At 56.9% G+C, this 13,710-nt stretch overlaps 1 protein-coding gene across 1 annotated transcript; it reads left to right on the top strand.

The window, feature by feature from the left end:
* Nucleotides 1–12,969: 12,969 nt before the first annotated feature.
* On the top strand, nucleotides 12,970–13,380 carry PIRT (phosphoinositide interacting regulator of transient receptor potential channels; the record flags this gene model as incomplete). Its single annotated transcript, XM_084273353.1, has 1 exon — nucleotides 12,970–13,380. The coding sequence occupies exon 1, from the start codon at nucleotides 12,982–12,984 to the stop codon at nucleotides 13,378–13,380; it is 399 nt and encodes a 132-aa protein (XP_084129479.1). The 5' UTR covers nucleotides 12,970–12,981.
* Nucleotides 13,381–13,710: the final 330 nt, after the last annotated feature.

The following is a 13,710-nucleotide window of genomic DNA, read 5'->3' as shown; positions in this document are numbered from 1 at the left end:
GCTGTTTGTCTTCCCGAGTCACAGCTACACGTGATGGAGCCCTGCTGTCCTGGGATGGCTCAGCACCTGCCTGCCATGGAATGGGCTGCTCCCTCCTGCTCTGGATGCTGCAGCTCAGTGCTCTGCCTGGGTCAGGGGTTGGCTTTAGGGGAAAAGCAGCTCAGACTCATCTCGAAAGCTTCAGCTGCTGCCATGCCAACAACTTTGTCTCCTTTCCACAACTGACCCGAACTCTCCTGGCTGGTACTGAATTCATCCAGAGGGCAGGGGAGCAGGAGAACCATGCCTGTGGGTGTTTGCAAAGGCAGAGGGTTCAAAGGCCAGAAACTCTCTTCTTTCAGATCAGCTGCAAATCCAGCCTGAAGCCAAAGGCTGCCCACTGCCTCTGCCCCCTGGTATCCAGTCACTGCTCCGGGCAATGTGCTGTTGGAGATGTTCTTTGCCATCAGTACCTGCTACAAACACAACTGCTCTGAGGAACTGAGTCTGCTGCAGCACGTCCCAGCTCCACACTAAAGCCACAGTAAAGATCAAGCTCCCAGTGCCAGAGGCTCCTGCTGCTGAGCTGAACCTGCCAGGCAAAGCAAAGTCCTTTAAAGACAAGCATGAAATGGCCCCTGGGCCTGAAGCGAGCTAGGAAGGTGCCTCAGGCTGGTCTTTATGCCCAAATGGAAGAAAAGATGCCACAGCAGGGCTCTGTCTGGCCGGGGACAGTTGCATATCAAAGGATGCTGCTGAATGATCCCATCCTTCTGCCTTTTTAGCTCCTCCTCTTGAAGCCCAAGGACAAGGACCATGACCTGACCACATCCCCAGCTTGAAGGGACCTGAGTCAGACATCCTCCCAGCAAGTTCCAGTCACAGAGAACTCACCACTGGATTTAAAAATGCCACAGCTGCCATAACAATTAAAAATGCAAACAAGGAAACCAGCCTGCAAGCCAGCAGGAGAGCAGGGGGGTGTCTATAGCTCCTGATGTAACCAAGTACAGTGGAGCCATTTGGAGCTCAGAGGCTTAGAGTTGCCCTCCATCATCATGGGATGCCTGGTGCAGACTGCAGGTCTCAGCCCCACCACGTGCACCTTCAGACCAAGCGGAAGGTGGACACAGCACCGCCCTGCCATGGGGCACAGGATGCTTATGGAAGATGCAGGGGGTGGACCAACACAAGCAGACATCAGAGGCCCTAGAGCCTGTGACACGGTGAAACAAGGAGCAGGAGGTTCCCTGAACCAGGATAGTTGTTTCAAGGGCAGCAAGAAAGGTTGCTGTGCCCTGCCCTTTACTGGAAAGCAGGAATTGCTATTGCTCACCCACAGGGACCCTGAGGCAAAATCCTGAAGACTGAGGTCAAGCAGATTCTCACAACTGATAAATTAATTTCAAAAGGTCATTGTGAACTGCCTTGAAAAAGTGCAAGCACAAGCAAAGGGGTTGCTGCTCCCTGAGCATCGCTGCCTGTTCTCTGCTCCTGTGCTGTTGAATTAAATATTAAATCCATAGATGAGCTAAATGAGTTGATCGTGGCTAATGTTATTACCAAGTGTACCAGAGGAATCAAAGATGATTAGCCACTTGTCATAAAGTCTTAGCACAGAGGACAGAGAGAATTAATCTGTCCCACTGACCTGCTTTCAGTTCCCACATGGTTCTCTCTGATATGTTCTAGAAGCACAGGAAATAAACAGGGAGAAGTGGGAATCCAAGATGGCAAAACAGTGTTAATCCATGGGAAAGGCAAGATTTGGAAGTGACATTCTGGAAAAGCAGGGAAGTGTAAAGATAGGGACAGCATCAAATGAGAGGGGGACACAGAATTGCCAACCAGCCGGCACTGCTCCCTCCTAACCTGAATTACCCTGTGACTGAGCAGTGGCTTCCAGCAGAGGATGTTCACTGCACTTCCCCTTGGGAATCACCTTCCCAGCCCAGACCCTCCAGCAGCACCAGTTCTCCTTGGGCCAGGCTGCCCCTCTCCTGGCCACAAACAGGCTTCTCCACAGACATCAGTGGATGGAGCCCCTGTCCCTCCCCAGCAGTGCCTGCTGCGTGCCTTTCCCTCACTGCTGCCTTCCTTGACACAGCTAATTTCCCAGAGGAGATGGATTGATTCTCTGCAGCCACTATGGATTTAATACATGCTATTTATCACCCATCTTGTCACTCAAATGGAAGAAGTGTGTGCCTGCACAATATATATGCAAAACCCTCCATTGCATTCAGTTAATCCTCTGATGGCCATCAATAAATATCAGGGACTTGGAAATTACTCAGGAAGAATTCTAATAAATAAAATATTGACATAATTTTTTCATTGTTGTTGAGATTCTCACCAGCCCTCCCCGTTTAAAAGTGTGTCAACACTCAGCAGCTCTCTTGTTTTAATTATGTCAGTCTGCCAAAGCAGTAGAAATTGTGCTGGTTACATCAGTCCCGCTGTCTGGGGAGGGGAATACATCAGAGGAAAATCAGTTATCATTGTTCTGACATAACCATGTCCTACAAGCAGTTGTCCCATGAGCTGGCAGCGCAGGGACCTGTCTGCCTTCAGAAGCACTCGAAGCTGGACGTGGGCTGGGTCTCCTGCACGTGGCAGTGAGCAGGCCACCAGCACTGTGCAGCGAGCAGCGGGGCTGGCTTCTGCAGAACAAGCACCCCAAGCCGAGCGCAGGGACCACGGGACACGTGGATGGCAGCCCAGGCTCTCAGGGTTTTCCTGCTGGAAGAGCTTGGCAAGAGGCAGGTCACTGGGCACAGCCCGAAGGCTGCTCCCCATGCAGAGTGCTCCTCGCCAGGGCGGTGGATGAAGTGTGGGTCTCCACCAGCTCAGTGCTCTGGAACTCGCACGGCACGATGCTCTTGACCCAGCAGTGCTAGCAGGGGAAACACTGCATCAAGGTCAACTCAAACCAGCTCCATTTGGCTCCACTGTTTTTGCAGCAGCACCATCCTCTGCAGAAACCAAGCAGCAGCCATTTCCAAACGCTTTGCTTACAGTCTGTTTCCCATCTCACGCCAGTTCCCTTTGCAAACCGTTAAGATTTACGTCGTCGTGTGTCTGGTGGCACTTCTTGGGACCTTGCTTACAGCCACCAGCACTTCAGAGCTGCCCCCTCACCAAGCAGATGAAGAAGATTGCCCAACTTGATCCTGACACTTTATCCATCTCAGCCTGGCCTGGCTGAAACCATTTTCTCCTCATGAGTCATCAGACGCCGACGCTTTCTCCACCTCCTTTTAATTGTCATTCTTACACCAGCCCCATTTCTGTGGCACAAATACCTCAGTACAGTTGACTTTCTTAAGTACTGCTCAATATTTCATACCCAGACTTCTCAGTGTCTTAGACTATTCCCAACTGATCTCTTTAATCATGAACGATTCACTGAGAAAGCCTAAAATAGCACTTCTGTTTGCTCCTTATTAGAAGGAGGAGACCAAGGTTTGAGTAAGGGAGAGCTGAATGCTGAGGCTCTGATGAGGCTGTCTGGACCAGCGAGCTCCCAACGCCTGGGAAATGCTCCTGCTCTGGAAACTTTTCTCCTACCTGGGCAATGCACAGAGTGCACAGTGGAAGCTGCAAAGACTGAGTATGGGTTTATTTGCAAACACAAGCATGAATTGGTTTTCTTTACACACTCAGCTGGCTCAGGAAGCCACCAGATGAACTTTGCCTGAGTTTCCATCTGTGCAGGATTTGTGAGCAGCTGTAGTGTGCTGATCTCAACGGTTTATGAGAAATGGTTCTCCATGGCTTGCTTCCCACCCCATCTCCAGCCTGGTGTGAAGCCCTGACAAGTGCAGCTGGACCATCAGACCCCCAGCTAGGGAATCATAGAATCCCAGACTGGTCTGGGCTGGAAGGGACCCCAAGGGTCACAGAGCTCCAACCCCCTGCCACAGGCAGGGACACCAACCTCCAGCCCTGGAGCTACACAAGGTTGCCCAGGGCCCCATCCAACCTGGACCTGAACACCCCCAGGGATGGGGCACCCACCCCCTCTCTGGGCAGCCCCTTCCAGCCCCTCACCACTCTCTCTGCAAAGAACTCATCTCCCCCTTCCCTCCTCCAGCTTCACCCCATCCCCCTTGTCCTGCCAGTCTCTGCCCTTTAACAAGCTGATTCCCCTCCTGTTCCTCTGCTCCCTTCAGGAAAAAGTGGCCTCTCTGTTCCCACATCAGATTTTGCCTACCCAGCTCTGTGGGATCCAGAGCTACCCAGCTGTCTGCCCAGTCTTCTACTTGTTCAAAACAAGCATGAGAATCAGCTTGCATAACCCGGACTGTTTGAGCCCTTTGGGGTCACAGCTCACACACATCCTGCTGACAACAGCCACGGCCTCTCCCTGGTCTAAGGCGGCACCTCCCTGGGATGCAGTAAGAGGATGAAGGGCTGACTCCATCAGCTCTGCCCCATGGGATGTGCACCCAGGGCGGGGATTTGGCTGTCACAAAGCAGAAGTCCCTGACACCAGACTCCCTTCAACTCCAATCCTGTCCCACGTTGCACAGAGATGCTGTGGGAGGACACACGAAGGTCCCTGGCACAGGGCAGGGAGTCAGATGGCTTTGCAGAGGGAAAGAGAAAAATCATCTCCAGGGATTACAACAAACAGCCACCTTCTTCCCAAAGGCTCACATGAAACACTTGAAAAAGTGACCTCACTAATTAATGAGATGGGTTAACACTCTCTCCACATACTCCACTTAATTACAATTCTGTCATTCCCAGTGAATTCTTAAAGCCCTATTGATTATTCAGAGCTCTGTTCCATCAATACAGCAATAAACCATGTATGCTTAAAAAAGCCATTCAAAAGATAAATACATGAGACACTTTAGAGGAGCCACGTCCTCCTGCAGCCCACTTAGCATTTGAGAGCAAGCAAGGGGTAAATACCTTTTAATGTCCTCATCTAACTGAAGTGGGTAATCGTCTCAGGAACTTGTTTTAATCCTTAATCCACATCAAAAAGCATCTCCAAACAGGAGTCCCCCCAAACACTGGTGCTCTCCATTGTCACTGCCCTGCACAGATTACAGTGGTGGATGAGCAGGGGTCATGGTCAGCCAGTGAGACTACGTGGACCTCCTGCTGTGGGGGATAGAACAGGCAGGGCATCAAGGAGTCCTGAAGGACAAAGCCTGTTTGGGAAGCTGCAGGAACATCACAGCACTGTGGCTGAAGTGTCTTCATCACAAACAAGGCAACTACCTGGAGCAGCCTGTTCAGCCCTGGTTGGAGCTTCAGCTCCTGGAGTCGAGGGACAAAGCAAGCCCCTTCCTCACCCCTGACTGTATCCGTCCTGGCTGAGCCTCCTCCAGCTTTGCTTCTTGACTACACCCTCCCTGCCCTGAGCACCCACTGCAGCCGACAAGGGTTCCCTGCAGCCTGTTTCTGCTCCTGTTCTCGCGGGACCCATGTCACACAGGAGTGAGGAGGAGCCAGGGAACTGATGGGGTCACTGTCTGTCCAGGGCTGAAATTTATCACAGCAGTAACCCAGGTTTGAAACCCTTCAGCAGGAAATCCCCAGTTCCCTCTTTGGCCAAGCCTTTATCTCCTTTAGAGAAACAGATGATGCTAATTTGTACAACACATCATGAATTTGGAGCTAACAGATCCCCAGGGCTTCTAACTAGAAAGGATCCAAGGTAAGGGCTTGAAGCTTGGGGGAGAGGAGGAAAAAAAAACCCCAAACGTTTCTGGGCTTGAGGAGGTGGGGTTTTTTCTTCCTCTTTTTTTTTTTTTTATTGAAAACATTGTGATTTAACAACTCTGGGTGTTGTTGAACATAAATAAATAAATAAGGTGGAGAACTGGGACATGCAAAGCTCTGTGATTGCATAAATATTCAAGCTGCAAAAGAAATGTAAGATTTCAAAGGTGCAAATCTAATTACAGAGTTGTTATCTATCCCCCTGTAGTAACTCGAACATCAGGAACCCTTCCCCATGGTCTGACTGTAGTGAGCATCTGAAACACTGAGCCTGGAAAGGCAGCACCGTGCCCAGCTCAGCACCAGCTCACACTCACATCCTCAGCCTGCTCAGTTACACTAAAACTATGGGCACAGCCTTGACCTGCCCCTGGTTCTGTCTCCCATCAGCAAAGTGTTGGGGCTGATGCCCCCCACATCCTCTCCCTGGGAAGCTGTGACAGTGCCCGGGCTGTGCTGAGCTCGTGGGTTACGGGTGCTGCCCATGCCACGGCCAGAGGTTGGGGTTTGGGTGCCTCCCAGGGGAGGAAGGACCAGGTGGTCTCACTGGCTGCCCCCCAGCTTGCTCCGGGCTCCCCAGTGACTCTTCAGGCCATGCAAGCCCCATCTGCCGTGTGACAGACACACGGGAGAGGGATGCTCCGTCCGGAGACACTAGGGATGGGGATGCTGGTGCAGCACAGGGCACAGAGCAGAGCCCCCCGTGCTGCTAAACCCTGCAAGAGCAATGCCTGCCAGCTGCACGGCAGGTTCGGAGAGTGGCACAGCCAGGGCGAGGGGACGAGGCTCTGGGAAAGGCATTTTTGGGGTGCAGGCTCCACTGCCAGAGGCCCGGGACGGACTCGACGCTCTGGAGATGAGGGTTTGGGTACCACCTGCCTCTGCACACCCGGACGTGCCGGCAGCACCCTGGCAGGGCAACAGCACCATCTACTGCTGCAGAGCCAGAGGCGCGGCACAGACCCGCCCCGCTCCGCCCCCGCACAGCCCCAAACCCCGCACAGCCCCACCCCTCACAGCCCCACCCCGCACAGCCCCGCACAGCCCCGCACAGCCCCACCCCGCACAGCTCCGAACCCCGCACAGCCCCAAACCCCGCACAGCCCCACCCGTCCCACCCCGCACAGCCCCGCACAGCCCCAAACCCCGCACAGCCCCACCCCGCACAGCCCCATCCCGCACAGCCCCGCACAGCCCCACCCCCCACAGCCCCGCACAGCCCCAAACCCCGCCCCGCCCCGCCCCGCCCCGCCCCGACAGATGCACCCGCCCTACAAAGCGGGAGGGAAGGACGAGATGGAGAAGGACCAGGGCTGTACTTGTGGTGCCGTTTGCTGTCACTGTGCAGAGCGGTGACCACACCGAGTCCCCTGGGCTGGAAGAGACCCCTGAGGTCACGGAGTCCAGCCGCAGCCTGACCCTGATCATGTCCTTCAGCGCTTCATCCACACGCCTTTTACCCGCCCCCCCCCCCCCCCGGGACGCTGCGCTGCCGGCCCGTCTCCGGCAGCATCCCCGCGGCCCCGCGAGGTGGCAGCAAGAGCCCGCGGGGCACCGCGCCACCGGCACCTGCGGGAGGGACCGGCCCCTGCCCGCCCCCTGCCCCCTGCCCCCTCCCCCAGCGGGGTCCCTGGGGCAGAGGGAGGCGCGAGGGGCGCTGTGAAGAGCACAGGGAAGGTTGGGGCGGGGGGCAGGGGGACGGGGCCGGGGCCGTGTGATGGGGTCACTGGCTGAACAAGGGGCTGGATGCTCCCCAGGAGGGCAGAAGCAGCTCAGTTCAGCCTGGAGATGGCGCAGAGCCGGGGTGTGCGATGCACCCTGCTGCAGGTGCTGGAGCGAAGCCTGCCTTCTCTCCCCAGCTGCTCCCCCGCCAGGGAACCCGAATCCCCTCAGCTCTCCCCATTACAGACAAGCTTTTCATCCCTTCAAATTAACACCCCCTGAACACCCCCAAAACACCTGGTGCCTTCAGCTGCTGATTCCCAGATCCCTGTGCACTGGAGCTCACCCCATTACCCCAGGGCTTGGCCACTGTGCTCCACTAACGTGTCCACTTCTCACCAAGAGCTGAGGACAGACCACAGACCAGGATGCTGGGCTGATCCCCCTGCCCAGCCTGTGACCCACCACCCCGTGCTGAACAGCTCCATAACCTGCCCCAAGTCCACCTTGCACTGGCTAAGGATCTACACAGAGCTGAGTTAAAGGACCTCATCTTGCTAAACAGCCCCCATCTTCCTGCCTGAGCTCTTCACACCTGGATGAGCTGGTTTTCCCTCACCCTGATCCACAGCCCCCCTGGGTCCTACTCCTCCTCTTCCAGCCCCGTGTGCTGCCCTGGGATGCTCTGTGCCCAGCCCACCACCCTTGGGGGTGTCATGGCTTAACCCCAGGCAGCAGCTCAGCCCCACTCAGCCACTCACTTTGCCACAGCAGGATGGGGCAGAGAATCATAAAAGTGAGAAAACTTGTGTTTTGGGCTAATGCCAGTTTAACTGGTGAAGCAAAATCCCCACACAGGCAAAGCAAACCAGGGAATTCACTCCCCACTTCCCATGGCAGGCAGGTGTTGAGCCATCCAGGGACAGCAGGGCTCCATCACATGGGATGGAGACTTGGGCAGACAAACAGCATCACTTTAAACATCACTGTCCTTCCCCTTCCCCCAGCCCTTTATATGCTGAGCATGATGCCATACGGTATGGGATGTCCCTTTGGTCACTGGGGTCAGCTGTCCTGGCTGTCTCCCCTCCCAGCCCCTTGTGCATCCCCAGCCTGCTCACTGGTGGGGTGATGTGAGGAGCAGAAGAGCCCTTGGCTCTGTGCAAGCCCTGCTCAGCAGGAATAAAATCACCCCTGTGTCATCAGCACTGTTCCCAGCACAAACCCAAGACACAGCCCGTACCAGCTCCTGTGAAGAAATTCACTCTATCCCAGCCCAAACTAGCACATCCCACCCTACCCTACCCCCTGGCCAGGTCTGTGGCACAGCCTGGGCACTGTTACTTACTGCACCAAACCAACAAAGAGCCCGTGGGGATGGAGGCAGCCCCACTGCTGCTGGAGCCCAGCCCTGGCCACCAGCAATGTCTGTCAGGCTGGATCCCTTCCCTGCAGCAAGTGGATTCAAACTGATGTAAGAGGGTATTAAAGTTTGGCTGTGGGTTCATGAAAGGAGGCAGCATGCCAGAGCCACCTCCCTGTCCCATCCCCCTCCTTCTAATGGACTCAGGATGTTAATTAATAGCTAATTGCTCATATCTTGCATCTGGCTAATGCCTCAGAAAGGAGCCTCAAAGTGCTTTGCAGACACTGGCTCTGATCCTCTGCCTTGAGAGTGTAGAAATGGCAGCCCAGGGATGGGTCAGAACTTGCTGATCATCCACGCCTGGAGCAGCAGCTGCCCCCAGTCCTGGGTCCAAGCACTGACCCATCCTGCCTCTCCTGCCACACCACTGGTCTGTCTCCCAGGCTGTGGCCTTTTATCCAACCCTCAGACAAGCTGTCTAGCAGTCAGCCCTAGAGGGGCCTGAGACAGGGGAGCAAGGAGTTAAACGATACACTGATAGCCTGGTGAGCTCATCAGAGCTGGGATACACTCAGTTGTTTATTAGACAACATCCAGAGGGATGTGGGGCTGGGAGTGAACCTGGCTTAGGAGTGCAGGACCTGCAGCTGCAGCTTGTCCCATCATCAGTGGGTGGGCAGTGTCCCTCCCACCTCTCCAGGTAAGTACCATGGGTTCCATGGGTTCTGCTCTGGGGTGGTGCAAAGGGAGAGGGGATGCAGCACAGTGAGGCTGGGGCCCATCCTCTGGCTGAGGCCTGGAAAGGCACTTGCAGATGTTCTTTGCTCAGCGAGACCTCCGAGCGTGTTCCTGGGGCCGCCTGAGCTGTGGGCAGTGCGGGCAGGCTGCTCCCGGGGGTGATGCAGGCGGCTGAGCCCAGCCCAGCCCAGCCCCACCACACCGGCAAATGGGCGCTGGCTCAACCTCCCTTTACAGCCAGGATCTGGCAGAGCTCGCACATCATGTGAAAGCCCCTGACACGCTGCCTTGTCTCCCCACCCCTGGTGTGAGAGCAGAGCCAGCCAGTCTGCAGGGACGTACCACAGCCAGCCCCCTCCTCGCTCTGGGGACTGGAGCAGAGAGGATGGGGCTTTAGCACTCAAGCCTGGCGCCAACACAACTCTCCTGTCTTCTCCCAGAGCTGAGCTGGCTCAGCGGAGCAGGATCCTTCCCTGCGGGCTGGCACAGGGAACTCTGGCTCCTCCCGGCTGCTGCCGCTGCGCCCGCGGGACCCAGGGGCCGGGCGCCTGGGCGGGCTGCTCGGGGGATGTGTAGCGCCGGCCGCCGCGACCCGCTCCCCGACGCTGGCAGCTGGCACCGCAGAGGCACGGCATGGTGAGTGGGCTCTCCGTCCCGTCCTGTCCCGGGGGTTCCCTGTCCTGGCAGCTGCAGGAGCGGGGTGCTGCCCCCCATCAGCACGGCCCCGGGTGCAGGTCCCGCAGGGCAGGCGGGTGGCTGCGGGGCTGGAGCTCTTTGTGCGACGGCTGCAGGCGGGGCAGAACCCAACCTCCACTGGGAAACAGCCCCCGGTGCCCAGCTTTCTCCTTTCCTGGGGACCCCAGGCACTGGGGCACTGAGCACCCCTCGCTCAGACACTCTCCATTCCCTCTGGCCAGCGCTGTGCCTGAGGAGTTTCTGCAAGGTGTGTGCGTGCACATGTCTGTCAGCGCAGCAGCATCCCTTCCCCACGGCCACACGGGTCCTCTAGAGCAGCCAAACCCTGCTCCTGGCAAGGGGGGACCCAGCACTGTCGTCTGGGTGGGGGGGGCTGGCACAGTCCTGTTAAACAGCAAGGTTGATTGAAGGGTCAGTCTGAGACACCCCAGAAGTTCCACAGAGGGAGTTCCACACCAGTCCGGGAAGAACTTCCCGGTGAGGGTGAGGGAGCCCTGGGACAGGCTGCCCAGGGGGTGTGGAGTCTCCTTCTCTGGAGAGATTCCAGCCCTGTCTGGATGCCGACCTGTGCGACCACCCACAGCCAGGATGGGCTGAGGCAGCCTGGGCAGAGCCCCTGTGCTCTGCTCAGCCCAAAGCTCTCCCCTCAGCACCACCATGCGATGTCCCCAAGGTGCAGGAGGTACCCAAGTCAGTGCTGTGCTGCTTTGGCACTGGGGTCCCCAGCAGCACCAGCAAAGGGCTCCAGTGGGTGTCCCCACTCCAAAATCAAACATCACCACACAAAGCACTGGGAGAGCAGGGGGAGGGGAAGTAGAATCCTTACGGAGGGAGAAGAGCAAGACCCCAGCGTTAGCTCCCCTGCCCACAGCTGCCCAGGGCTCCAGAGGCAGGAGCAGCACAACTCCAGACGTGAAATCCGAGATGTGCTCTGGAGGCATTTTCAGCCCACAAACAGCATCTGCTGACGCTCCCCTCACAAGAATGATTGAAACACTGGGGGGAATCTGATGCCATTGCCCTGCCAGGCTGCTCAGCACAGCCATCGTGTCTCCAAACCTGAGGACATCTGTGATGAATTAGGGATGGAGCTTGGGCAGAGCAAGAGCTCTGTTTGGGGGGGACTAGACTGAACAACCACATCTGTCTCTCTTCAGAGTAAACCACAGCCCTGGGCAGGGGACACAGGTGGAAGGATAAGGGAGGTGCTGGCTGGCACCCAGCCATCAGCATCCCTCACTGGGCACCGGGCCCAGCATGGCCCAGGCACGGGCAGGTGTCCTTAAGCCGGTGCCTGTGGAGCTGTGCCAGCCTTGCAGCCTCTGTGTGCCCACGCTCAGTGACCCGTGTGCTCACAGCGACCCGCAGCAGCGGGACAGGAGGTGGGGCCAACGGGCTTCACACGCCCCTCATCCACCCCTCACCCTGCCACCGCAGCCACACACCTTCCAGAGGCACAAGCAGGATGCACACCCAGCCCGGTACCAGCCGTGGGGAGCACGTCCTGAGAGCCACCCACGAGCCAGCAGCAGGTCTGGGATGAGCTGAGCAAGCAGGCAGCCTGCGGTGCTGCGTGTGCCAAAGGAGGGATGAAACGGGGTTTGGAATAAGGTGCTCTGGACCAAAGTGTGCCTGGTGCTTAGGAACAGCAGCAGCTACAGCAGGAGTTCACTCTGCAGAGCAAATCTGACTCCTGGGTGCCCAGGACCCACAGCCCCAGCCTCATCCACACTCCTCAGCCCGGGTACCAACAAGGGATGCTCCCTGCTGAGCTTCCCAGCAGCAGGGCAGCTGCTGCATCAGGAGCTCTCCCCAGCCCTGTCTCCTCAGCAGAGCCCTGAGGAAATCGTGGTTAACATAATGCTCAGCCCTTCCCACTCACCATAATGGTTTCTCCGTGCTCAAGGCACTTTGTTTCTGGGAAAATCTATTTCCTCCTCCAGCTGGTGAAAAAATAATGCCCCGAAAAGCCACAGTCCTGACCCAGCCATCACAGGGCAGGGCCTTTCAGCACGGCCCTGCTGCCAGGCCTGAGAGCCCTCTGCAGCAGCCTGCCCCAGCTGCCAGCTGGAGAAACATCCCCTGTGTGACAGGCATTTCCCCAGCTCCCATCTGTGTGTTCCACTGGGATGTGGGGAGCTCCTGTGCTGTGGCTATTGCAAGGCTGGATGTGGCAGTGAGGAGCATCCAGACCAAGGGGCTGGAAGGAATTGTCCAGCCCATGGGTGGGTGCTCAGCAGTCCTGACATGGCACCCCCGTGCCTCAGTTTCCCCACCTGCAAGAGGGAGATGTGACCATGCCACAAGGTGCTGAGGTGTAATTTGGGATCTGGGAGGGAAAGCAGATCTGGGGATACAGAGTTTCTCCCCACAGCCAGCATCAACAGCCCTTCTTGCAGCACCTTGATGCTCCCCTGAAAGCAGCCAAGAGCCCTGGTCCGCTCAGGGTGGCAGATTCCAGTGCAGATCCAATAATCCCACCTCTGTGGGAGCTGGTGAGCTGGAACGTCCAAGGACAGGGACTGTGGGAGTCTCAGTGCCCATGGGTGGACAGTGGGACTCCGTGGGCATCCTCAGCCCAGCCCACCTGCAGGACCCCATTGTCTATTCCTACTTTCCACTGCTCTCCTAAGTGTGATGCTCTTCTCTCTCTGCAGTGACCACACAGCCTTCTACACCTTCCTTTGCCTTGGCACTAATTAGTGACCAAACAGAGAGCACCCAACCCATCTTCCATCACCAGCCCAGCTCCGGTCTTTCTCTTTTGTCCAACTTAGGTCTCCTCAGCCCCCGTCACCATGGAAATTCCCCCCAAGAGCCCTGATGGGAGTGAGATGTCTCCTCAGTCCAAGGAGCTGATGACCAGTAACACGGGCAGCACCCTCTGCATCAGCTCCCGCAGCGAGTCCGTCTGGACCAGCACCTCCAGGAGCAAGTGGGAAATATACCACAAGCCCGTCATCGTCGTGTCGGTGGGAGCAGCCGTCTTCCTCTTCGGGATGGTCATCACCAGCCTCTCCTGCATCGAAATCAAGAACAAAAACGTTTACAAGATGTGTGGCCCGGCCTTCCTGTCCCTGGGACTGATGCTGCTGGTTTGTGGCCTCGTCTGGATCCCCATCATCCGCAAGAAGCAGAAGCAGAGGCAGAAGTCGCAGTTCCTGCAGAGCCTCAAGTCCTTCTTCTTTAACCGCTGAGGGCAGCCCAGGGCCTTCTGCAGAAGGGTGACCCCCCGGCTCCCCTCTACCCCCCGTGTTGGTTAGCCATAAAAAGAAACACGTGCTTGTCCTCCCCCAGTGGATTTCATCCCAGTGACCCCTGCGGCTGAGATGCCCTGTGCTGCTCTCCAGTGTGCAAATGAACATTGTGGTTTGTCCAAGTAATCCTAGAGGGAAACAGAGCTGGACTTTGCAGCCAGCCCAGCACGGCAGGGACGGGCTCCCCGCGTCAGTCTCCTGCCCACTGAGCAACCTGCCTGCCCAGGGACTGATCTACCTGCCCAGGGACTGATCTACCTGCCCAGGGAC

The sequence above is a fragment of the Gallinula chloropus genome, assembly GCF_964237585.1.
Source record: "Gallinula chloropus genome assembly, chromosome: 20".
In the NCBI taxonomy this organism is placed as follows: Eukaryota; Metazoa; Chordata; class Aves; order Gruiformes; family Rallidae; genus Gallinula; species Gallinula chloropus.
This window is presented reverse-complemented; position numbering and strand designations above follow the sequence as displayed.